The sequence below is a fragment of the Corythoichthys intestinalis genome, chromosome 21 (assembly GCF_030265065.1).
Source record: "Corythoichthys intestinalis isolate RoL2023-P3 chromosome 21, ASM3026506v1, whole genome shotgun sequence".
NCBI lineage: Eukaryota > Metazoa > Chordata > Actinopteri > Syngnathiformes > Syngnathidae > Corythoichthys > Corythoichthys intestinalis.
Window position 1 is genome coordinate 21,436,385 of NC_080415.1, and position 27,933 is coordinate 21,464,317.

Below are 27,933 nucleotides of genomic sequence, written 5' to 3' on the forward strand. Positions count from 1 at the left end.
AGTTTCAACAACAACATTGTGCTTAACATAAAGGAAAACATACAAACAAAAAAAAGGGTTAAATAATATTTAGACTAACATAGCATATAAAAGTTAACCAATACATTAACTTTGAAAAATCCTCTAAAAGATCAAATGCAAAGCCATTGTAGTAAAAAGCAACATACAATTGAAAAATGCTTAACCAATGTACTGAACTCAATTTATAAAATAGAAAAAGACATAAATATGTAAAACAGACAATTTGACTGATTCACACAAAATACCACGAGAGAGAAACTGTGTACCATATTTTAAGCATCTACTCTATGACTGCACTTCCTCTTGCAAGTTATATCAAATTAACTTGGATGTTTGAAATCCCACTTCATGTTTGGGCAGTCACCAAATTTTCAGTAATGAAAATGCATGCAGATAAAGTACTTTGTCCATCCTTTGTAAATTATCCTTTAGTTGATCTCCTCAAACTCTTGCCGTGGGTTCAGTCCCTGAAAGGCGATGTAGTGAGAGTTACAGTACACCGGTGGTTTGTTGGGGCAGGCCTGCACCTGCTCTGGCTTCTGCGACGTGAACGGATTGGCCCCGCTCTCCTTGATGTCCATTTCCAACTCTAAGAGGATCTGCAGAGAGTACTTGAGCTCCATGTCGCTGCCAAAAAAGAAAAAGTGCTTCAAAATATGAAATCGATCTAGAGCAATACATCGATTGACTAAGCAATGATCCAATTATATCGACTGAAACGCAAAGTGTTGATCAACATCTTTTAGCTATGTTGTTTTGTTCAAAAGTATGGTTTTCAGAATCAGAATCATTGTCTGCCATTGATGGCAATAGACATGCAATTCATTTGATCAGCTGAAACTGGCAGCAATTCAATTGGTCAACCACACTTAAAGATGTAAGTTAACTATAAACTGCTCACTGATATCGTTAAATAAATTAACTGACCAAGTACAGACCGACGATTGTGATAGAAATGTACTGATCCAGATGACTGACCTGTACACTGTGAAGTAGGTGGGGATGTTGTAGTCTCGGAGCAGCAGAAGAGTGGGGAGCCAACCCTCCACTAGACCTTGGTTGGCATGGAAACCTGCAAGGGATGACTAATTAGTACGTGAATAAGAAAGTACGAATAATGAATGTTGAAGGCTTCACAAATATTAGACTAGAATCCTGCACAATAGGTATATTCCCAAACAAAAACAATTTCACCCAGTAGAATTCAGATTGTAAAGGGGCCACTTTTTTTTTACCCCACTGGGTGCAAATCCACTGTGGCCTCCCGACACTCATGTTTTGACAAGTGATCTCCAGAATGTGGCCTCAACCTGCCAGATAATCCAACATCCTCACATTAGCCTCCAGTTGTCACTTCAGCCCTGACGCTGATTTATCGGTCGTATGAATAGCTTGCCCTTCACCCGAGCCCACGAGCTTCGATCCGTAGTAGAAATCAAACGCTTTAAATCCACCCCAGTTTATCTGTCCTCCAGCGGCCCCTCGGCCGATTGATGGAGTCTTATGTTATGGGTGGATAATAGCTGGGTGGCCAAAACTAAAGAAAATATGAGTGCAGCCGATTGAATAAATTAATTTAAGCTTCAGCTGTTCCACCATGCCCCAGGTTAGCGCTTCCCATCAAGATAAAACATTACGCAAGGATTTCATGTTTGCACCCTCCGGGGAGATGAAGCGCACTCTGGCTATTAATTGCAATAATTATGTAGCACTAATGAGAATTTGGCCTTTACGCAGGATAAAGATTTAGATTAGCCCTGAGGAATAGCTTTTAGAGATACCCCGATACAATTAGGACTAATTAAATGGGAGAGTTTAGTGAGGTTTGTACAGTGTACATTGTTTGTAGTGCATATTTCAGTTTCGTATGTCATATCTCACGTCGTGTTTGCGTGTGATAAGCCTTTTATTTTAGTCTGGAATGTTTTGTCTGGTTGATATTACATATAACGTAAAACCGAAGCAGTTCGTAGTGTAATCATGTCTTTTTCTACATTATATTAAGCACCACTACCCAAATGTAGTTATTAGTTAACCTCATCCCCCGTTTATACGATGATATCCATTAGAGTGATAAAAATGTAGATTGGATCTTATATGTGGATGCGCCCTGAGCTGTTTAATACTTTGGGTCATGACCACGCCTGTATCTTAAATAATCTTTTCCTATTGAAATGAATGATAATGCATTTAATTCATTCGAGCGCCTAAAACACAACCCAAGAATTCTTCTTGTAATGTTTTTTTTAAAATTTTTTAAATTAATTTTCTTTTTTTCTTTTTCTTTTTTTTTTTTAATCTTTCAGCCATTTGCTGCCGTTTATGGCAAAAGATGTCCAATCCATTTTGAGTAAGCGGGCTGATCGTCTATCGCCATCAGTAACAGTGAATGACTTAATATTGTACTTTACAGAAACACATTATAATCAAACACAATGTAAAAAAATTAAACAAGTTGTGCATCACGATTTATTACTTCTGTTGAAATAATTGCGACGGACGAATAATAATCACTAGTAGAAATTTGGGGGCGGAACGGGGCGGAATGATGCTTTGATCCCGAAAATATGACGGCAACTGTCAAATTTCCATGTTTGAAAAAAAAAGAATAAATTAATTTAAAAAAAAACAACTTCCAGGCTTCCACACACCCTTCTCCACGAAGAAAACAATTGATTCAGATTTATATGCACAAGTGTAACAACACGTCTAATAATGTGCTTGTGTAGCGTCATACGTTTCCACCGATATTTATTATTTATTTATTCCAAGGAGAGCACGGAGTTCTCCCAGCGTGTGTCTGACGAGTCGCGTCGATGACTTGATGTGTGTATGCGCTCAACTAACCACTCTCCCTGGCCTGGACTCCAGTTGTCCGTTCATTAGGTGACATACTGACATGTTATCAGCATGGATTGATAGCTCTGATTGGTTCAAATGCACGTTTTCTTTGACAACAAAAAAGAAAAAAAGAACATGCTTGTTTAATTAATGCAATAAAAAGGGCAATCTAAAGGAAAACTGATTAGATCTTTAAGAGAAAGGAAAGAGTTGGAGAGACTTATTTTCTCTGACAGGGAGAATGCCTGACCCCAGAAATAATGTTCAGAAAATTCAGATTTTTTTCAATTTGAAAGCTTTATGTGGTCCTTAAGGAGAATAAAACATTTTGAGTATACATATTTTTTGTACATATATGTTCGCTAATTTGTATCATAACTGATACCTTGTTATCATTGTTATCAATGTTAACATGATATATTGTTATCATGTTATACATAGTGAAACAAATATAACTAAAGTGAGATTAAACATTATAAGGTTTTAAACATTTTTATTTTTTTTTTTTACTGCAATGCGGTCCAGAAATGCTTGTCTCAGATGTGATACATGTGGCAATATAGTTAATGTTTGGACTTTTTTGTTGTTGTTGTTCATTTACCTATGTTAGGCTTCTTATTCATTTCCTCATTAATGGAAAAAAAAAAAAAAGTGAATGGTTGCGTTTTCTTCAAAATATATTCCATTTCACTGTGAATAATGTAAGTAATTTGTACTTTTTGTTAATGTATTTTACTTCTTTTTGCACATCATTGAAAAAAATACCATTTTGAATGAAAAACAGTTTCTCATGTACTAGTATGCCTTGCTACAGTAAGTATAATGCAGCAACCTAATGCACTGCATGCATGTAAAACCTGTTGTGTTTTATTTTGTATTATAGGTTATAGGTATTCTTTGCATTTCTGTGGTTTTAGGAGGTTTGACAAAAAAAAAAAAAAAAAAAATTCTGGCTCTGTAGCGATTTTTATGTCCGGGAGTTCCGGCATGAAATTCTGGCCACTTTCACCCCTGATTGCACCACTGTTAGAGTTCAGATATCTGTTGCCTCAAGGGTTAGACCACCATATCTATGGTCAATCTAATGCTATTCAATAGCATGTTTTTTAAAATTTATTTATTTATTTGTTAGTTTTTTTTTACTAATTTAGCAATGACATTTTTGTTGACACTTATAAATTCACAAAAACATTTTGGAACACGTTAATTCTTTATTAAAGTACAAATAATCATGTAAATAACAACAATTAATCACAAATAAACAATGAGGTCAAATGCTGATAGCATTTACTAGTGCAAAAAATGGCATAAACCGATTCAAAACATGACTTCGCCTTTCCAACATTGTTCAAAACAAATAAAAAAAAAAAAAAATCTAGCATTATTATTATAGTATAATACTATATCTAATAGTATTATAATAATTATTCCTTGCCAATCATATTTTCATAAAGGGTGGATTTTAAAGCTATTCTTAGTGTAGAATCTGAATTCCATAGTATTATTGTATTTACATATTATAGTATTAATTCTGAAGTATGTGGGATTAACTCCAGAAATCGTTATTCATATGACGAACATGACGTGCTTTTATTTTTTAAATGTTCACTGGAAATACCATATTGGCCCGAACATGACACGGCCCTGATTATAAGACAACCCCCTTTTCTTCAAGACTCAACTTTGAAAAAAGACTTTTTGAACACCAAATTAATTTTTATACAGAAAATAATTACAGTACATCTGAAACAAATGATTATAACAACATATTTGCGAGAAAAAGCATGTTATTTTGCCTCATTCAAATCTTAATATCTGAATATTTAAATATGTAAACTAAAGTGCAATCACATTCGTATATGAATGGCTTCTGGTTTTTGAAATATAAATAAACCAATCTATTGTGATAAAACAACAAAATTGCAATAAGTGCATTAACCATCACAGTGAAGTCTAACTGTAACTGTAGTCTTGAAACAAATCTGAATAAGGAAAAACATTGCAATAAAATAATGTAAACTGGTTAAACTTAGAGTAGCTGAGATCTGTCATATCAGACCATCATTTCAATGATATCTGGCGCCATCTAGCGTCGTGAATGGGTATAATGTCTAAACCGCGATTATAAGACGACCCCCACTTTTTCAGTCTTTTTTCAACGCAAAAAACACCGTTTTATATTCGGGCCAATACGGTACATTCGCTGAACTGCTAATCGTAAGCTTTACATTGCGCAAAAAAAGCACTTTTCGTCATCGCTTGTGGTGTCACTAATAGATTTTTTCTTCTTCATTTTTTCGTTTGCAAATGCTGTTAGCTAGCGACATTTCATGTTTGAAGTTTCACCTTTTAACCGCAAGTCTGCGTTTTGGGGAGACAGCAAATGTTTTATAGCAGGCTAAGCCCCATTAGTCTCAATGTAGTAATGCTAACGTTTACAGTGTTTAATATACTGTAGATGTGTTTCCTTATTTTGTTTGTCTGAACTGTGACTTGACGGCGTGTTGATGACCAATAAACATCTGTGAAAAGAACTGGAGTCTCATATGCCATCAACACGCACGTGTACACGCACGCACAAACGTATGCACGCACGCACTTGGTGACAAAACGCAGACGTGAAAATTACCGCCCTCATTTTTATTTACCTTGCGATAACAGACTTAGCAACTTCAATAAAACATGTTGTTAGTTTGTTAGATGGATTTACCATCTGCCAGAGTCTATTAATCTCAACTTTCCACGCATATTTTTTATAGCTTTTTTTTAACCCTTCATTAACCGCCGACGGGATGTTGTTAGCGAAGCAGCCAGAAGGATTTGCTGACTGTCCAAGTGTCACTTTTTTAAAGGGCCAATTTCTGAAGTGCTCAGTTTACGTACTAAGTTAATCACATGATAATAATAATTAAAAAAAATCTCCCGACCCCCCCACTAAAATGTTCTCCTCGGATCTACACAATTCACTCTTTTTGACTTCAAAACGGCAAATTTCGCCGAAAGTTGAGAGATTTTCATGCCTATTAGAATTCCAGAATTAAGATAGTACGGACGATTTTAATCCAAGCAGTTTAGTTCTTTGAAATACACAACTTGTAATTTTACAGTGTGAAGCCTCTTGTATTTATTTATTTATTTATTTATTTTTAAAGAACTGTTCATTGTAGGGACCATAGACACCATTATAATGATCCACCAATATGTGAACTAAATACAGTACTTGTGAAAATCCAAGACTAATAAATGCCACTGAGAAAAAGTTTATGAAAGCCGCCCTTAACTTCAACATCGTTCTTTGACTCCAATTCCTCCATGACCTGTCTTGCAGTTGTCTGTTTTGCACTTATAGCTGAATTTCCTACACTGTTTACACACTCATTCTCCTTCCCTGTAGGATTCTTTATCAGGTTTCCCATACGCACGTTTGCCCTCTCACTAGAGCTGTGTCAAAACGTCTTTTTGGACCAGTTGGTCCGCAGCCAGCCTCTCTTAGGCAGTTTACTCGCCGCATGATGGATTCTGACGGTATATTTAGCACGCGCCACGCAGAGATAAGTGAGCCGCCGGGAGGGAGGTTATGAGTGCGGCTGGGTCGGGCTTTATCTGCTGCTTGGTGGGTTAAAGGGTTGAACAACAGACTGGTGGTGCAATCTCATATAGGAGGTGTGAGCATATAGTGCCACTTTTATGAGCTGACACTGTGTGGGCGACCATTGCATTCTAGTTTTCTTGTCATTGTTAATCCAACTTGTGTGTAGGTTATGGTGGACACTGTCCTTTTCACACGTCAACACGGTGAACATGCACAGTTTGTCATGACTAATGTTTTCAACAGGTAGAATTGTTAATTTTTTTAAATAAAAGGGAAAGAACCGTTCGTGCTCATTTTTTTAGAACATTATTAACATGTTCATGAATTAATTTAATGTAATGTAACGAGTATTTTATTGTATTCTTTGTAAAATATTTCAATTTTACTACTAAGGAAATTACAATTATTTGATTATGTGTTTTTTTAGGGCTGTCAAACGATTAAAATTTTTAATCGAGTTAATTATATCTTAAAAATTAATTAATTGTAATTAATCGCAATTAATCGCAATTCAAACCATCTATAAAATATGCCATATTTTTCTGTAAATTATTGTTGGAATGAAAAGATAAGACACAAGATGGATATATACATTCAACATACGGTACATAGGGACTGTATTTAATTATTATAACAATAAATCAACAAGATGGCATTAACATTATTAACATTCTGTTAAAGCGATCCATGGATAGAAAAACTTGTAGTTCTTAAAAGATAAATGTTAATATAAGTTATAGAAATTTTATATTAAAACCCCTCTTAATGTTTTCGTTTTAATAAAATTTGTAAAAAATTTCAATCAAAAAATAAACTAGTAGGCCGCCATTGTTGATGTCAATAATTACTTACACAATGCTCATGGGTGCTGAAGCCTATAAAATCAGTCGCATCCAAGCGACAGCAGAGGGCGGCAAAACTCCATAAAACACAATTAACGTGGGCATTTCACTGTACTGTCATTTAAATCTGTCTGAGCGGGTCATGTGCGTTAATTGCGTCAAATATTTTAACGTGATTAATTTAAGAAATTAATTACCACCCGTTAACGCGATAATTTTGACAGCCCTAGTTTCTTTTTTTTTTTTTTTAAATAATGTATCATTAATAACATATCGAATATTGTAGGATTCATTACAAACGAATTGATACAATATACTTGATTGATTTTACTAACAGTTTTATCATATAAAAGAGAGATGAGACAAATGTACCTTTTGTTTAAACAACAACTGACAATCTCTATGTATTTTTTATAGGGGTATCAAAATTATCGCGTTAACGGGCGGGAATTAATTTTTTAAATTAATCACGTTAAAATATTTGATGCATTTAACGCACATGCCCCGCTCAGATTAAAATGACAGCACAGTGTAATGTCCACTTGTTACTTGTGGTTTTTTTGTGTTTTGTTGCCCTCTGCTGGCGCTTGGGTGCGACTGATTTTATGGGTTTCAGCACCATGAGCATTGTGTAATTATTGACATCAACAATGGTGAGCTACTAGTTTATTTTTTGATTGAAAATATTATAGATTTTATTAAAACGAAAACAAGAAGGGTTTTAATACAAAATTTCTATAACTTGTTCTAACATTTATCTTTTAAGAACTACAAGTCTTTCTATCCATGGATCGCTTTAACAGAATGTTAATAATGTTAATGCCATCTTGTTGATTTATTGTTATAATAAACAAATACAGTACAGTGATACCTCAGCTCACGAACATAATTGGTTCCCAGAAAGTGTGCGTGAGGCGAAAAGTTCGTCTTCCGAACATTTATTTCCCATAAGAAACCATTAAAATGAGAATAATCCGTTCCCAGGTCCCCATAAAACATAATTTTCTACTAAATAAGCCTTAAAACTACACAAAAATATACCTTATTTTATGTATAATAAGTGTGCTATTGTATTATAATTAAAGAAATAAACTGTACTGTATAATAAAGTTGTTTTATTTACCTTTGCGATGGTATGGGAGTGGGAGGAGTGGGAGGAGGAGGGAGGGAGTTACTGTTTGGAAGGAGAGTGTTACCGGCAAAGTGCGCAGTTAGCGTAGACTCCACTGCTGTGCCCCCCGCATGCTTTTGGTTGTTAATAAAAGTGCCCACAAAAAGCCATCCGACACCTCTGGGTGTTTGTATGCAAGCCGCCATCGGGCGCACCGAAGACAACCGACGACAACGAGCCAACGTGACTCGCCGGTCCACTTCTCACGACGGTGGGAAGCTGAAAGCACCGCCAATTACCAGTCGAGGGCGAATTGGTAACACGAGTCACCTTCCATAAGGACTGTATGTAACTCTTTTTCGGTCCCATAATAGCAAAAGTACACTCAATATGGTCCAAAATGTCTATCAAACACAAACCACGTCCGCACTCAACGAAAGGGAGGGGACGAACTGGGACGCCGTGAGCGTGCGTCAGCTTCTCGTGGCGCTGTCCGACCGCGTGGCTTGGTTCGTCCGCCGAAAACTAGTTCGCCAGCAGAGACTATATGCTCGCGAATTTAATGTTCTTGAGGCGAAAAGTTCGTGAGCTTAAGCGTTCGTGAGCCGAGGTATCACTGTACTTATGTACCGTATGTTGAATGTATATATCCGTCTTGTGTCTTATCTTTCCATTCCAACAATAATTTAGAGAAAAATATGGCATATTTTATAGATGGTTTGAATTGCGATTAATTACGATTAATTAATTTTTTAGCTGTAATTAACTCAATTCAAAATTTTAATTGTTTGACAGCCCTAATTTTTTATATCTATATGTGATGCCTTTATTTGTTTTTGAATATTATTTTCACTTAGTTTTCTACAATTTATTGTATAGTCTATGCATGTACTCCTGCGGTCAAAGGTTTTGAGACACTTTCTCATCCTTCTTAATGGTGAACTGCGTCAAAACATTTGACCACGGGTAGAAGTAAACATGTTTCGTAACTGTTCCTACGATAATAAACACATTAATGATGAATTACAAAGGATGAAGGTGAAAGTGTGTCTCTTGATGTTAAACCAAATGTGCACCTGTATGAATTAGGACTCAAAGTGCAGGGTGGGGAGAGCGTTAACACGTCCCACGCTTTCAAGAGGTCAGATAGCGGACGTAATATTGTGAGCCAGTAAAAGCGTACTCCCAGCTGTTCCCATTAATCACCGGAATCCCAATAAAAGCCAGGGGCTAATGAACAGAGCAGCTCGAGCAAGTTTAACATGTAATTTGCTCTATTCTCTGAAAAATGGGAGGATAATTGGAGAGAAGTTATTCTTTTTGACCTCTTCTAGTTATCGGCAAGGTGAATATTTTATGATTGTCTCAAACCATGCAAGTATAGTGGTGCCCTGGGCTGATTAAGGAGATATTAGCTGTCAATTGCTCGATATTTTTCACTTTCAAGTAGAAGGAACAGCAGAATGAATCAAATTATTAAATCTACAGTGGTGTGAAAAAGTATCTTAACCTTTTGGAATTTCTCACATTTCTGCATAAAATCACCATCAATACTAAAACCACCCAAACATTTACAGGTTTTTATATTTTAATGAGGATAGCATGCAAAAAATGACAGAAGGGGGAACAATAAGCAATTGAACCCTCTGCCTTAAAGAGCAATTGAAATTAATTTTTACCAAATAATTTAAGTCAGGTGTGTGCCCAATCACTGATGAGTGGTTTAAAGCTCCCTGCCCACTATAAAACACACACCTGGCAAGAACTGTCTTGATGAGAAGTCTGATGTGCATCATGGTTCGGTCAAAAGAGCCATATGAAGACCTGTGATCAAGGATTGTTGATTTGTACAAAGCTTGGAAAGGATACAAAACCATTTCTAAAAGTCTGAATGTTCATCAATCGACAGTCAGAAAAGTTGTCTACAAATGGAGAGAGTTTGGCACTGTTGCTTCTCTCCCAAGGATTGGCCGTCCACCAAAGATGACACCAAGAGTCCAGTGCAGAATACTCAGAGAGGAAAAAGGAACCTGTCTGCTAAAGACTTACAGAAATCACTGGCACAGTCCACTATCTCTGTGCGCACATCAACTATATCATGGTACCCGCGAGTTATTAAAAGTATTAAAAAAGCATTGAATTTAGTTTTTCAATATTAAAGGTGAAAAGTATCAAATTAGCTGTTGTAAGTCTGTATTTTTTACACCGTGGTCTTTCTGTATCTCTGTGCACGCATCAACTATATGTAAAACCAGTGGTGTTACCAGGATGGCAGGTGTGGGTGGGCATTAGTCTTACCTGGGCGGGTAAGACTAAAAAAATCAAAATATGCGTAAATGTTGCTAGCGCCCCCTAGGAACAAAACAAACATTTAATTTAAAAAAAAAAAAAAAAATTTAAGGTGAAAGAGGAGGCCACAACACAAAGGTTAAAACTTAGAACACATCAGTGCGATATGAATGGGATACCATACGCGGTCCCAAGACTGCCATTAGTACTACATCCAGTTTTCTCTGGGTGGGCAGAGCGTGTCCGTGGGTGGGCACTGACCCCCCCCCCACACACACACACAAACACCACCCCCCGGTAACGCCCCCGTGTAAAACTATGGCCAAGAATGGTGTTCATGGGAGGACTCCATGGAGTAAGCCACTGCTGTCTAAAAAAACATTATAGCTCGTTTAATGTTCGCAAAAAGGCACTTGTACACTCCACAGAAGTTTTGGCAAAATATTTTGTGGACTGATGAAACCAAAGTTGAATTATTTGGGAGTAACACACAATGTTATGTGTGGAGTAAAAATGGAACAGCTCGCCAACATCAACACCTCATCCCTACTGTGAAATATGGTGGATGGAGCATCATGATTTGGGGCTGTATGCTACTTCAGGGCCTGGACAACTTGCAATCATTAATGGAAGAATGGATTCAAACATTTATCAGGATGTTTTTCAGGAAAACCTGAGGCCATCTATCAGACAGTTCAAGCTAAAAATGAGGATGGATGCTGCTACAAGTTAATGACAAGTGGCCAAGTCAAAGTCCGGATTGGAACCCTATTGAAATGCTGTGGCATGACCTAAAGACAGCGATTCATGCTAGACATCCCAGGAATCTGACTGGACTACGGCAGTTCTGTAGAGAAGAATGGGCCAAGATTAGTCCTGATCGATGTGCCAGACTGATCTGCAGCTACAGGAAGCGTCCGGTTGAAGTTATTGCTGCCAAAGCGGGTTCACAAAATATTAAATGTGATGGTTCACTTACTTATTTTTCCCCCTTCTGTCATTGTTTGCATACTATCCTCATTAAAATATGAAAACCTATAAATGTTTGGGTGGTTTTAGTTAAAAAAGACACTGTTTTTTAATCAATGTGATTTTGACAAAGATCAGGTCACATTTGATCGTGATTTTATGCAGAAATGTGAGAAATTCCAAAAGGTTCAGATACTTTTTCATGCCACTGTATTTGTGAATTCCCATGTTAAAAGAAAAACTTGTGTTAACCCCTTATAGCTTAATGTATCACATTTGAAACACTTAGAATTTCATAATTTTGAGACTCAAATTTAGAATTTAGATTTTTTTTTTTTTTTTAAATGGTGAATGCAAGTCAACACATGCATCTGCAGGTTCCATGAGAAAAAAAAATCTGGATTTAGCTAGGATTTAGCTAGGATTATAGATTTTAGAGCGCTTATAACACATAATCATTTTGATTTTTCTTTTACAAATTTGAAAAAAAGTACCATTAGAACCTTATTTTTTAATTTTTGGGATTCTCTGACAATTGCTTCATGTTGCAGGCTTCAAAGGGTTAAAGCCCGGAAATTATTGTGAAAACATGAATTATATTAAACTTCACACTGAGCTCTTTTTTTCTCCTGTTGTGGCTTCTGTAAGCTTCCATTATCTTGATTGGACGTCTATCACCGTCAATGGAAGCCAATAAGTGAAAAATAAATACTGTATGAGTTCACATACCAGGATGGAATCCGACCACCAGGTCAGGTTTGGCTGCCTCCTCCTTCTCGACCACCTCCTCCCAGAATTGATGGTAGAGGCCCTTATAGGCACTGATATAGACCCTCTTCCTGGGCCCAAAGGCTCTGAGAGGGGGCCTCATGATGGGACCCGCCACCACCTCCGGTCCCACCATGACCACTTCAATACCCTGATGTCCTGGGAACATGTTGTTGAGCTCATCATAGTCAGTCAGCCTGGCCCCCATTGTCTCATTATGGGACGCCCCCGCAATGTGGATTGTGAGCGGTTTAGCATGCGGGTCCAGTTGATAGCGCCGCACAGCCAAGCCCACTGTCAGGACACGGGAGAGGAACTCGCTCTGAATGCGCCACACGGACTGACGCAGGTCACTGTCGTCCGGCCTAGGCCTGCTGGCGTTCTTCCACAGGGCCTGCATGTTTGAGCAGGTCAGGATGGTGGCCAGACGAGGGTTAAGGTTGTCCTCGTGCAGGCCGAGCCAGTCCTCCCATGTCTTCAGTTCAGCAGCAGGATTGGACCACTTCTCAGCAGGGAGTGGAAGGTCTCCTGCAGGGGTGAAGTTTATACGGACACATTCTAATACCATTGAATCTTTATTTCCCACACACACACTGTTAGAAAAACATTGTGTTAGAAAATAGAACTAAAGGTGGAGATTTTCCCCCCTTCCTCTTGGAACATCTTGGTACCTCACGATACGATACGATTTGCAATACAAAGCTCACAATAACGATGATCTGACGATACAACGATTATCGATACATTGGTCAGGAAATCATTCAATGATATTCTACAAACGACTAATTAACAGAAAAACAAGCTTCTGCTGTGAATTGGAATGAGTTTATCGCTAGTAGACGTCCAATACATTTGAAGTGGGAGGGTGGCAGCGAATGAACATTTGTTCATTCGCTGCCATCCCTCCCACTTCAAACGAATTGAACGTCTATGGCCGTCAGTGGTAGCCTATGCCAGGCAATGAGGCACAGTTGGGGTCAAAAGTTTACATACACTTGTGAAGAACATAATGTCATGGCTCTCTTGAGTTTCCAGTTATTTCTACAACTCAGATTTTTCTCCGATAGAGTGATTGGAACAGATACTTCTTTGTCACAAAAAACATTCATGAAGTTTGGTTCTTTTATGACTTTATTATGGGTTAACAGAAAAAGTGATCAAATCTGCTGGGTCAAAAATATCTGAGAAAAGATCTGAAAAAGCGAATCATTGACTTGAACAAGTCAGGAAAGTCACTTGGAGCCATTTCAAAGCAGCTGCAGGTCCCAAGAGCAACAGTGCAAACAATTGTTTGTAAGTATAACGTGCATGGCACTGTTTTGTCACTGCCACGATCAGGAAGAAAACGCAAGCTATCACCTGCTGCTGAGATAAAATTGGTCAGGAGGGTGAAGATTCAACCGAGAATCACCAAAAAGCAGATCTGCCAAGAATTAGAAGCTGCTGGAACACAGGTGTCAGTGTCCACAGTCAAGCGTGTTTTGCATCTCCATGGACTGAGAGGCTGCCGTGCAAGAAGGAAGCCCTTGCTCCAAAAGCGGCACCTTAAGGCTCGACTGAAGTTGGCTGCTGATCACATGGACAAAGATAAGACCTTCTGGAGGAAAGTTCTGTAGTCAGACGAAACAAAAATCGAAGTGTTTGGCCACAATGCCCAGCAATATGTTTGGAGGAGAAAAGGTGAGGCCTTTAACCCCAAGTACACCATGCCTACCGTCAAGCACGGTGGTGGTAGTATTACGCTGTGGGGCTGTTTTCTGCCAATGGAACTGGTGCTTTACAGAGAGTAAATGGGATAATGAAGGAGGAGGATTATCTTCAAATTCTTCAAGATAACCTAACGTCATCAGCCCGAAGATTGGGTCATGGGCGCAGTTGGGTGTTCCAACAGGACAATGACCCCAAACACACATCAAAAGTGGTAATGGAATGGCTAAATCAGGCTAGAATTAAGGTTTTCGAATGGCCTTCCCAAAGTCCTGACTTAAAACCCATTGAGAACTTGTGGACAATGCTGAAGAAACAAGTCCATGTCAGAAAGCCATCAAATTTAACTGAACTGCACCAATTCTGTCAAGAGGAGTGGTCAAAGATTCAACCAGAAGCTTGCCAGAAGCTTGTGGATGGCTACCAAAAGCGCCTAATTGAAGTGAAAATGGCCAAGGAACATGTTACCAAATATTAGCGCTGCTGTATGTATATTTTTGACCGAGCAGATTTGATCACTTTTTTCTGTTCACCCATAAAAAAGTCATAAAAGAACCAAACTTCATGAATGTTTTTTGTGACAAAGAAGTATCTGTTCCAATCACCCTATCAGAGAAAAATCAGAGTTGTAGAAATAACTGGAAACTCAAGAGAGCCATGACATTATGTTCTTCACAAGTGTATGTAAACTTTTGACCATAACTGTAATTTTGGGCCATTTAAGGCCATTTACCTGTTGATTTTCAGTTGCTTCCTGTTGATTTTGCGGTATTTTATGGGTCACTTCCTGTTTATTTTGAGTTACATAACAGGAAGTAACCCGGGAATCACCCAAATGAATAGGCAGTGACTCAAACTCAACAGGGCTGCTGTGTGTCCTGGTTTTTGTTCATACCAATCAAGCACAGACCTCTTTTAACTGATATAGTTTGTACTAAAACAAGCAGCACCTGACTGCAATCAACTGATTACACTTATAAAACACCAGATTGGTGAAAAGGTGTGGTCTTGTTTTGTTGGAGTGAAATCCTGCACCCACTGCAGCCCTATGTGGAATAGTTTGGAGACAACTGGTCTATATGATCTTTCCTGGAGAAAAAAAAACATGCAGTTGGGAGGAGAAACGACAACCACAGCAGTCCAGTTGCAATCAATTGAATGTCAGTGTACACAAAGTTCTTGCAGGATTTTAAGTCACTTTAGGAAAAGTCACCATAATTTAGAGTAAAAGAACATAATTTACTGTATTTTTAGTTCCTGTCAAATGTAGAAAAACAGTCATTTAGCAGTATGTAAGGATAAAATGGCATGGGACATTTTTTCTGTCCTACCCTATTCTTTCCTGTCATCCCTTTTCCTGTTTTATTACTTAAATGCTGTATTGTTTTTAAGCTTCTGAAAAAACAAAACAAAACAAAAAACATGTTTACCGTATTGGGCCGAATATAAGACGGCCCTGATATAAGACGACCCCCTCTTTTTCAAGACTCAACTTTGAAAAAAAACTTTTTGAACACCAAATTAATTTTTATACAGAAAATAATTACAGTACATCCGAAACAAATGATTATAACAATATATTTGAGGGGAAAATCATGTTATTTTGCCTCATTCAAATCTTAATATCTGAACATTTAAATATGTAAACTAAAGTGCAATCACATTCATAAATGAATGGCTTCTGGTTTTTGAAATGTAAATAAACCAATCTATTGTGATAAAACAACAAAATTGAAATAACTGCATTAACCATCAGTGAAGACTAACTGTAACTGTAGTCTTGAAACAAATCTAAATAAGGAAAAACATTGCAATAAAATAATGCAAACTGGTTAAACTTGAGAGTAGCTGAGATCTGTCATGACAGAACATCGCTTCAATGATATCTGGCGCCATCTAGTGTCGTGAATGGGTATAATGTCTAGACCGCGAATATAAGACGACCCCCTATTTTTCAGTCTTATTTCAATGCAAAAAACACTGTCTTATATTCGGGCCAATACGGTACTTTGAAACGCTAATTACACTAGTCATGTACATCCAACTATGAGTCTGTTGATTTATGTATCCATTTCAGCAGTAGAAGGCTTTCATATTTATCGTGATTTTCAGACTATAAGCCGCTACTTTTTTTCCCCTCATTTTGAATCATGCGGTTTGTAGTCCAGTGTGGCTTGTTTGTTGATTTATTTGGGTTAATATGTAACACTTTGACAGCGGTGTCATAAGACTGCCATAAGACCATCATAATTACCACATGACACTGTCATGGGCATTAATGAATGCTTAGGACGGCTGTCATTGAGTGTTATGCGGCAAATTATGTCACTAACTCCATTTATCTCTTTTACATCTATTCAAAAGTGAGATAATTTGACAGATGACACAAAATGACGTCAAATAAAGTGTAACCAAAAACCATAACTAGCAATTAATGAAACAACTAGAACAGTAACTGAAGGAATAATTAGCACAGAACATGAATTTTGATTGTAATTTACATCTGTAGCACTGCAATGCATGCTAGGAGAGATGTTGGACGACAACAGTGTTGACAGCAGGTGGCAACATAGGTTGACTGTCTCCTCCAAAGGAGCAGTGATGGCCAAATGAAGCTTTTTGAAGCAATGAAGCTTTGCAGACAATTGGTTTAAAGCTCAATGGGGTTCATTTGGTCTTATGATAGTCTCAGGATGCCGCTGTCCAATAAAGTGTTAGCGGATAATATATTTTGGTGTAAATGACCCATGATACAGTGGGGACAGCTGAGGCTTATAGTCCAGTGCAGCTTATTTATGAACAAATGCTGTTTTCGTGTCAAATTTGTTGGGTGGCAGCTTTTAGTCAGGTTTGCCTTATAGCCCAAAAATTATGGTACTGTTCTGCATGTCCTAGCAGCAAGTCATGACTCAAAAACAAAAACACAGTATGCTATAGTGATAATTTTTAATCGTCTTTATTTTGTCTTCAACTACATATAGCTCAGCATTTAAAAAAATGCTGCCTCATGAAGTTAATTTTTAATATGAAGTCACTCACCAGTGAACATCAGCCACTCTACCAGTCTGTCAATGGCCACCAGACGCAACATCTTGCAGAACTTTTTATGCTGAGGCCAGTTCTTTACTTGACAGTCCTTGGAGCAGTAGTACACATTTAGACATCTGTTAGGGTGAATTGGGAGCAAAAAATATAACTCTCAGTCAAATGCAGGGGCACTTCTGTGTATATCAGTGGGCATTACTGTAGGATCCCAATTTAGGATTAACTTGCGCACACTCACAATTGAAACACTCTCACTCTTTTAAAATGCTCTTAAAGACTCAGTTATTAGTATACAATTTTACCTTTAGTTTTTTTAAGACCTCACATATATACAGTGGGGAGAACAAGTATTTGATATACTGCCTATTTTGCTGGTTTTCCCACTTGCAAGCCATGTAGAGGTCTGTAATTTGTATCATAAGTTCTCTTCAACTGTGAGGGACGGAATCTAATACAAAAATCCAGAAAATCACATTGTCTAATTTTTAAATAATACATTTGTATTTAACTGCATGAAATAAGTATTTGATACATTACCAACTAGTAAATATTTCGGCTCTTAGTTCTTTTTTAAGAACCCCTCCTGTTCTCCACTCATTACCGGAAGTAACTGCACCTGTTTGAACTTGTTACCTGTATAAAAGACAGATGCTCAAACAAACAAACTCCAACCTCTCCACAATGGCCAAGACCAAAGAGCTGTGTAAGGACATCAGGGATAAAATAATAAACCTGCACAAGGCTGGGATGGGCTACAGGAAAATAAGCAAGCAGCTTGGTGAGAAGGTAACAACTGTTGGAGCGATTATTAGAAAATGGAAGAAGTACAAGTTGACGGTCAATCTGCCTCGTTCTGGGGCTCCATGCAAGATCTCACCTCGTGGGGCATCACTGATCATGAGGAAGGTAAGGGATCAGCCCAGAACTACACGGCAGGACCTGGTCAATGACCTGAAGAGAGCTGGAACCACAGTCTCAAAGAAAACAACCGGAAACACATTACGCCGTCATGGATTAAAATCCTACAGCGCACGCAAGGTCCTGCTGCTGAAGCCAGTGCATGTCCAGACACGTCTGAAGTTTGCCACTGACCATCTGGATGATCCAGAGGAGCAATGGGAGAAGGTCATGTGGTCGGATGAGACCAAAATTGAACTTTTTGGTCTAAACTCGGCTCGTCGTGTTTGGAGGAAAAAGAAGGATGAGTACAACCCCAAGAACACCATCCCAACCGTGAAACATGGAGGAGGAAACATCATTTTTTGGGGCTGCTTCTCTGCCAAGTGTACAGGACGACTGCACCGTATTGAGGGGAGGATGGATGGGGCTATGTATCGCCAGATCTTGGCTGACAACCTCCTTCCTTCAGTAAATGGTAAATGGTGTTATACTTATATAGCGTTTTTCCACCTTTCAAGGCGCTCAAAGCTTCAGTGAGAGCCCTGAAGATGGGTCGTGGCTGGGTCTTCCAGCATGACAACGACCCAAAGCACACAGCCAAGGCAGCTAAAGAGTGGCTCCGTAAGAAGCATCTTAAGGTCCTGGCGTGGCCTAGCCAGTCACCAGATCTGAACACGATAGAAAATCTATGGAGGGAGCTGAAAGTCCGTGTTGCCCGGCAGCAGCCCCGAAACCTGAAGGCTCTGGAGAAGATCTGCATGGAGGAGTGGGCCAAAATCCCTGCTGCAGTGTGTACAAACCTTGTGAAGGACTACATGAAACGTTTGGTATCTGTAATAGAAAAACAAAGGTTTCTGTACCAAATATTAAGTTTGATTTTTGTGATGTTTCAAATACTTATTTCATGCAATAAATTCAAATTTATTATTTAAAAATCATACAACGTGATTTTCAGTTTTTTTGTATTAGATTCCGTCCCTCACAGTTGAAGAGAACTTATGATACAAATTACAGACCTCTACATGCTTTGCAAGTGGGAAAACCAGCAAAATCGGCAGTGTATCAAATACTTGTTCTCCCCACTGTAGCATCTGGCCCTGGATGCTTTGAGTAAGACTTTTGCTCAAAATAAGTGCTAACAATACTCTGGTATCAGTTGACTGACAGAGCAGTGTAATAAAATCTTGCATGCCTCACATGACGTCCACAATATACAGAATAGTGTAAATAAAATAGGAGGCCAGCGCCTGGAGGTTTTGTTTGTGTCAGGAAATAAAAACTATTGTCCTTGACTCCACAGGAACCAGACAGTGATGTACTCTGTCGTTCTGACACGCGGTCTTTTATTGTTTACTTTTTACTACTTTGATCGTCACCCCTCTGCTTTTTTCTTGCCACACACGTAGAGCATCCTAGAGTCTCCAAAGGGCGCTTATCAATATGACTCAAAGAAAGTTTGAATCTACTTTTCTAACTCTATGGGAATAGAAATGAGATTGAAATAATATAGAGATTTAAAAGTCAGAAATGTTAATATGTTGTTGCACTGATGGACAAGGACGTTCTGTTGCATGTCAGCAAATCAGCATGAAACATCAGCTGCTACCAATAATTACCTTGGAGAGAGGCAGAAGCAGCTGAGAATTTTTAGTGAATCTGTGTGCGTGATAGTGGGGGACTCTTGGGAGGTTAGGCGTTAGTCTAAAGACCAATTCACTAGAGACATTTTTTGCAATTATCAACAGGCGTTGAATTTCCAATTGGGTAATAAATGATGTAAGGCTAAAAGAGAATAAGTGCTTGTACATTTATGTAACCTATATTGCAATGGCGTAGGTTTGCATAGGGACGGTAGGGACTTAACACTACCTACTTTTCAGTATGCTCAAATTGTCCCCACCAACTTTTAAAGAACCTTATATAATGAGTTCAGTTATACAAGTGACTCAGATTTTCTTCTCATTTGTTGTAAGGATAGAATCGATCCTACCATTATTAAGTGAATTATTTTCATTATGTTCATACTTACATTTATTCCTTTTCACATGCTGAATGTGCTGGTCCATTCCCCCCCCCCCCAAAACGCACATTTTTATTGCCCCCCCCCAAACACTCACATAACCCCGACAGAAATACATGTCAACATGCCGCCTCCTCCGCCCCCTTCGATGAGGAGGAATATTGGAAGTTTTTTGGGCCAGCAGCAGCCACTGTAAGCAGTGTTGTTAATAACGGCGTTACAATATAACGGCGTTACTAACGGCGTTATTTTTTTCAGTAGTGGGTAATCTAATTAATTACTTTTCTCATCTTGGCTACGCCGTTACCGTTACTGAGGACGGAAAGGCATGCGTTACTATGCGTTACTATATTGGTCGAAAAGTCTGAGGGAGACGGACTCACCGAGACGACAGAGCAGAGCAGGAGCGGGGAGGAGGCAAGAAAGTTATGACGCCAAGCAAACGCGATGCTAGGTAGCTCCAATAACACACGTTGTAGCCGATAGCCGACAAACTACGCCCGCTTGTTATGGTAGATATGGTATACATGGTAGATATCACATGTACTGTATATAGATATAACTAGATGCAAAATGACGGACATGGCTCTAAATGCGTTAGTAGACAGCCGCCATCTTAAAGCAGTAGGCTTTTTAGGACGGCTCTGTTGTAGAGAACCTTCCTAGCGAACCTAAGTAACTTTTTATCTAAAATACTTCTAAATCGGCAAAATCTTGACTTGAATCTATCTTTAAATGATGAAACAGTTTTAAAACTTTCATATGTTGAAAGTAGAGAGAAGGGAACTAATGCAATAATGGGAGCAATTTTAACAACTTTTAACAGGTGATTCAGGGTAAAGGGTAAATTAGGGTAAAGAATTGGGCTCGGGCCAATTGTACCAAAAACCTCCACAAAAAAACTTCACATAGTGTGGCCAGTGTTTTTTTTTTTTTTTTTTTTTTGGAGGAAAAATAAAAAAAAAGTAATTATCACCAATTACTTTGCCAAGTAACTAATTACTCTTACATTCAGGTAATTGAGTTACTAACGCAATTAGTTTTTGGGAGAAGTAATTTGTAACTATAATTAATTACTTTTTTTCAGTAAGATTAACAACACTGACTGTAAGTAATGTAAAAAAAAACGTCAATGTTGTGAAGATGGGGAACACGCCACTAATTCTGCTACTGAAAGTCCGACCTGCATCAGAGTAGCATAAAATTAAACTGTGTGAATTTGCTAACCAGCAAAACTCGAGTAGGAAGCTGCTTAGAGAGAAGTGTCCTCCTATAGGTTTTTTCTACTGTTAACGTTAATTAAACTGTGAGAAATATAGTGAACTCTGTTAGAAACTATAGAAACAGAAAAACATGAGGAAGAAGCTGCTTGGAGAGAGAGGTCCATAGTCTGTGGTTCACAGGACAAAGCTGACAGTTAAAAAACAAACAAAAAAAAACAACAAAAAAAAACACATGCTGCTGCTTTTCTTCTTGTAAACGACCTGGTTTAGAAGGAAAGAAGGCGAGAGCATGTTGTGACTTTACTCTTTTGAAACCAAATACCTGTTTAGTACATTTATCCATAATTAAAAAATATATATTTTCTACATTATTTATTTTAAAGAAATTTTATTTGCAACCTATGCAGACATTTTTTGAGATTGGGAGGAGAAGAAGAAGAAAGAGATAACCAATTAAGGCAATGTATTTCTCTTGTTGTGAAGGACAATGTACATTAGGCTAACATGTGGTTCCATGTATAGGTTAAGTGGTATTTCCCCGTATTTACGTAGGAAACACATCAGCATATTCATGAGAAATGTAGCCCGAACCCCCGTTCACCCAGTCTGTTTGGTATTATTAATGTCCTGTTGTTATAATGTATATATTGTCAACCCGTGTTATTTAAAAAATGTTACGCACGACTTCATGATGATAATGACGGGTCACAACCGTCATACACTGCGCCTCGCCTTTAAGTAGGGGGCCAGCCCACATCAAGAGAAGCTATTCTCATACACACGCACGCAGCAATCTAACGCCGGATTTAGGTTTAAAAAGTACGAAAGCTGTACCGCACATAAACAGGAAGGATCGTCCCAGCAATGATTTGTTCGAGGATTCAAGGTAATTATTATTTTTTTCGTACCATGCATGTATTTTGAAAGGTTGTGAATAGTGTTGTTAATAACGGCGTTAGAATATAACAGCGTTATTTTCTTCAGTAGTGAGCAATCTAATGAATTACTTTTCGTACTTTTCTCATCTTGGCTCATCTTTCTCTTACTGAGGCGGGAAAGGCGTGCGTTACTATGTTGGTTGACTGACACGAGAAAAGTCTGAGAAAGACGGACTCACGGAGACGAGAGAGCAGAGCAGGAGTGGGGAGGAGGCAAGGGAGTGTGACGCTGTTGCAAACGTGATGCTACTAAGCTAGGTGGCTCCAATAATACCTGACTGTAGCCGATAGCCTACAAACTACGCCCACATGATGCTACGGTAGATATCATATATATATACAGAACTAGATGCAAATGACAGACACGGCGGCATTAGCAACATGTATAATAAAGAATTAGATGCGTTAGTAAACAGCTGCCATCTTAAAGCAGTAGACTTTTCAGGTAGGCTCTGTTGTAGAGAACCTTCCTAGCAAACCTAAGTAACTTTTCATCTAAAATGCTCATAAATTGGCAAAACTTAAATCTATCTTTAAATGAGGAAACTTTTTTAAAACTTACACACGTCGAAAGTAGACAAAAGGGAACTAATGCAATAACGGGAGCAATTTTAACAACTTTAACGGTTGATTCACAACATTAAATGCACATAGCAAAGGTTACTATCTAGTTATCGCAATATCCGCAATACCCCTGTGTCTAGTTAAGTTAGACAGTGTAGTTAGTTTAGGGAAAAGAATTGGGCTGGGGCCAATTGTCCCAAAAACCCTTTAAACTTCACAATGTGTGACCTGGTTTTCTTTTCTTTTTTTTTTTGAGAAAAAAAACCCCATTGAAAATCATCACCAGTAACTTTGCCAAGTAACTAATTACTCTTATATTCAGGTAACTGAGTAACTAACGCAATTACTTTTGGGGACAGTAATTTGTAACTGTAATTAATTGCTTTTTAAAGTAAGATTAACAACACTGGTTGTGAATAAATCAATGGGAGAAATTAGCCGCTACAGCATTGGCGTCATAGTTCGCAATATTTACGTAAAATAACTGCTAACTGCCCGTTTTTTTGCTTTTAACCAAGAATCGAGACTGTTTTACGTCCATAGCTATAAAGAATTCAGGGATTTAAGCATTTATTCACAGGAATTTTAACGTAGAAAGCTCTTTGTGGTGACAAGGCGGCACCACAATGACTTAAAGACTAGCAGCACATTCAACATATTTATGTAAAATAAATGCTAACTGCCACTTCTTTTTTGCTTTTAACCAAGAATCGAGACTGTTTTACGTCCATATGTGTAAAAAATTTAGGGATTTAAGCATTCATTCACAAGAATTTCAACGTAAAAAGGTCTTTGTGGTGACAAGGTGGCGCCACAATGACTTAAAGACTAGCAGCACATTCGACATATTCACAGTTCGGAATATTTATGTAAAATAAATGCTACCTGCAGGATTTTTTTTCCTTTCAACCAAGGATCGAGACTGTTTTACATCCATATCTATAAAGAATTCAGGGATTTAAGCATTTATTCACAAGAATTTTCAACAGAAAAAGCTTTTTGTGGACATATGGCAGTCGCTAACTTCCTTACTGACTAGCCTTATAGTTCGCAATATTTACGTAAAATAAATGCTAATTGTCAGTTTTTTTTTTTTTTTTTTTTTTGTTGCTTTTAACCAAGAATCAAGACTGTTTTACGTGCATATCTATCAAGAATTCGGGGATTTAAGCATTTATTCAGAAGGATTTTCAACATAAAAAGCTCTTTGTCTATGTTTCCACTCTGTCAGCTTCGACGGAGATCGGCCCCCTATTAATCGGCCCCGTGGGCCGTTTCTTGCAATATCATTATCAAGTTTATGGGTATGCATTGACGCCACCATCTGATAGTGAAGTCTATGTGTTACGACTACCACAAACTATGATCCCAAGACACTTTAAAAATAAATGACTTGGCTGGTCCACTAATTTTACCGGACACCTAACTAGTTTATAAGGGATTAATTGCAATTTTTTAGTGTTTAAATGCAAAGTTAAGGTACTATGAGTAGCCCCCACCACTCTGAAAAGTATTCACACAAGCACGAGATGTACTGGCTGGTCCAAGAATAAAATAAGCTTATTCAGGTTATTAAGGTTTAATCAGATACTTACTATACATTGAAAGTTTGTATGAGTGTTCACACAGCACTAAAAATGTATGCTAGTGCTAACCTAATTTGAGACGTCCTGGCTGGCCCCTGAATATTTGTGATCAGAACTTTCTTACAGCATGACATCAACTGGCATACTAATCTATCATCACAATTAATTTGATGCTATCAGATTGTCGCATTTTGTTGCTGTAAATTAGTCATTAAAAGAAGGCCGCGAAGTATATTATGGGACATTATGATATTAGATACATCCCTAAGTGTGTTTTATGGGCTGCCGAGTTCCATGGAGATGATTCACAGTCAGAATGTCTTAGTTATATTTACACCTGGACAGTTTCCACTTTTTTGTCAGTGTGAAGCCAAAGTCAAAACTCTGGCAGAGACGGCAAATACCAAAGCAAAAAGCCATGAGGGATTTTCACTCGACACTCGGCCATGTTTTACGCTATGTGTTGATGGAAGCCACAGGTGATTGACAGCTCCGGTTGCAGGCTGTCATTCCCTCTGGCTGAAAACCAGTGGTTCTCAAACTGGTCTTCCTTGACTCACAAGGGTCCATGAGTAGTAAGTTTCAGGTCAGCAAAATGTAAGCATTATATTTTAAAAATGACATGCAGTGGTATGAACAAGTATCTGAACCTTTAGGAATTTCTCACATTTCTGCATAAAATTACCATCAAATGTGATCTAATCTTTCTCAAAATCACACAGATGAAAAAACAGTGTCTTTTTTAACTAAAACCACCCACACATTTATAGGTTTTCATATTTTAATGAGGATAGTATGCAAACAATGACAGAAGGGGGGAAAAATAAGAAAGTGAACCATCACATTTAATATTTTGTGAACCCCCCTTTGGCAGCAATAACTTCAACCGGACGATTCCTGTAGCTGCAGATCGGTCTGGCACATCAATCAGGACTAATTCTGGCCCATTCTTCTCTACAAAACTGCTGTAGTTCAGTCAGATTCCTGGGATGTCTGGCAAGAATCGCTGTCTTTGGTTCATGCCACAGCATCTCAATGGGATTCAGGTCTGGAATTTGACTTGGCCACTCCAGAACGTGTATTTTGTTGTTCTGAAACCATTCTGAAGTTGATTTACTTCTGTGTTTTGGGTCATTGTCTTTCTGCAGCCTCAGGTTTTCCTGCGAAACATCCTGATAAACTTTTGAATTCATTCTTCCATTAATGATAGCAAGCTGTCCAGGCCCTGAGGCAGCAAAACAGCCCCAAATCTTGATGCTCCCTCCACCATGCTTCACGGTGGGATGAGGTGTTGATGTTGGTGAACTGTTCCATTTTTCCACCACACATGACGTTGTGTGTTACTCCCAAACAATTAAACTTTGGTTCATCAGTCCACAAAATATTTTGCCAAAACTTCTGTTGAGTGTCCAAGTGCCATTCATATTAAATGAGCAACAATGTTTTTTTAGACAGCAGTGGCTTCCTCTGTGGAGTCTTCCCATGAACCCCATTCTTGGCCATTGTTTTACATACAGCTGATGTGTGCCAGTGATTTCTGTAAGTCTTTAGCGGACAATCTAGGGTTCTTTTTTTTTTTACCTCTCTGAGTATTCTGCGCTGAACATCATCTCTTGACATCATCTTTGTTGGAAGGCCACTCCTTGGGAGAGAATCAACAGTGCCAAACACTCTCCATTTGTAGACAACTTCCCTGACTGTCGATTGATGAACATCCAAAGATTTTGAGATGGTTTTGTATCCTTTCTCAGCTTTATACAAATCAACAATCCTTGATTGCAGGTCCTCACACAGCTCTTTTGACCGAGCCATGATGCACATCAGACAATGCATCTCATCAAGACAAATCTTACCAGGTGTGTGTTTTATAGTGGGCAGGAAGCTTTTAAACCACTTATCAGTGATTGAGCACACACCTGACTTAAATTGTTTGGTAAAAATGTGTTTCAATCGCTCTTTAAATCTCCTTAGGCAGAGGGTTAACTCCCCCCCCCTTCTGTCATTGTTTGCATGCTATCCTCATTAAAATATGAAAACATATAAATGGGTGGTTTTAGTTAAAGCAGATAGTTTTTTCATCTGTGTGATTTTGACAAAAATCAGATTACATTTGCTGTGATTTTATGCAAAACTGTGAGAAATTCCAAAATGTTCAGATATTTTTTACCACTGGACACTATGCAAGTCAAGGTTGGACTAACTTGACACAGCGCTTCAGTGTGCCCCCATCGCCAACATGTTCTGGAAGTTTGTTGCAGCCAGTGCAGAATTTGAAGGTCTCCTCCATCTTCTGGAACATCTCCTTGTAGTTACGAAAGGCGACTCCTTTGGTTTTCCCCTCCAGGGCAGCCCTAAGCGATCAATCGCCAACATTGTCATTGGAGAATTCTGGCATCTCACACGCATTAGTTGTAAAGTGTACCTGTACTGTTCAAAGTTGTTCAAGTTGAGCTTGTCTAAGATCACCTTAGAGAGACCCGGGACATTTGAATCCAGAGAGTAGAAGCCAGACTGGTCAGAAAAGACACTATCATTGCTTGGAGAATAGGATTGGGGGAGCGCTGGGATCTGGGATGCCATGTTTGTGTCCTTCCGTCTAAACGGGGAGACGGAAACATTTTTTTTGGCATTAATTTAAACTAAACTCAAAAAAGTTATTTTCTAGCTCATCTTTAAAATGAATTATCTAATAGCAGTTTAGAAATAGAGTAGTGTCACAGAGGCGCTATTTGGCCTCAGCGTTTGACCGTAAAACAGCCTTAAGTCTAATTAAGCTGCTCCATATCAACAAAGGAGCAGTCCTTGCACTACTTCACCCGAGAACTATCGCATTTTCAGGTGTCCAGCTGGAGATATGTCACAGTATGAGAGAAAAATATGAACAGTCATACCTCTTGGTGGCAGCCAAACAGCAACTTCCTCTGAAGAGCTTTCTTTCTCTTCTTTAGTTCAGGATTGCAGTGATTGACAGCTCCTCATGGAGGGTGTCATCCTCTAATGTACCCCGGGGGGGTGGAAATTGGGAGTGGAGACAGGAGAGGGAGAAGAGAGCGCAGGGATAGGACCCCCCCAAGCCACCCCTTAAAGCAGGGGTCGGGAACCTTTTAGGCTGAGAGAGCCATGAACACCTATTTTTAATTGTAATTCAGTGAGAGCCATACAATATGTTTACAACTAAAAATACAAGTAATGTGTGCATTTTAAAGTACAATAATTCTCTGAATTCTTTTTAATAAGATTGTTATACTGTTGCTAATCAATGATGAGTATTTCTTACCATTAATGCGACTTCTGGTGCTGCATGGTTTTGCTGATGGCTTTGTAGTCTGGTTTATACTTGGTGGTGTTAAGCTTCATGCAGGCGTTCAGAAACATACAGTGGGGCAAATAAGTATTTAGTCAACCACTAATTGTGCAAGTTTTCCCACTTGAAAATATTTAGAGAGGCATGTAATTGTCAACATGGGTAAACCTCAACCATGAGAGACAGAATGAGGAAAAAAAAAAACAGAAAATC

At 38.4% G+C, this 27,933-nt stretch overlaps 1 protein-coding gene across 2 annotated transcripts; it reads right to left on the reverse strand.

The window, feature by feature from the left end:
• Window positions 1-5: 5 nt before the first annotated feature.
• On the reverse strand, window positions 6-27,895 carry LOC130909987 (putative protein MSS51 homolog, mitochondrial). Of its 2 annotated transcripts, XM_057826976.1 has the most exons (8): window positions 27,694-27,895; window positions 27,308-27,544; window positions 26,839-27,012; window positions 26,618-26,767; window positions 17,180-17,304; window positions 12,395-12,961; window positions 1,000-1,093; window positions 6-648 (listed from the first exon to the last, which is right to left on the reverse strand). In XM_057826976.1, the coding sequence occupies exons 3-8, from the start codon at window positions 26,994-26,996 to the stop codon at window positions 450-452; spliced, it is 1,293 nt and encodes a 430-aa protein (XP_057682959.1). In that variant the 5' UTR covers window positions 26,997-27,012; window positions 27,308-27,544; window positions 27,694-27,895; the 3' UTR covers window positions 6-449. The 2 variants fall into 2 exon arrangements, with proteins under 2 accessions (XP_057682959.1, XP_057682958.1); XM_057826975.1 differs by having other exon boundaries at window positions 27,308-27,895.
• Window positions 27,896-27,933: the final 38 nt, after the last annotated feature.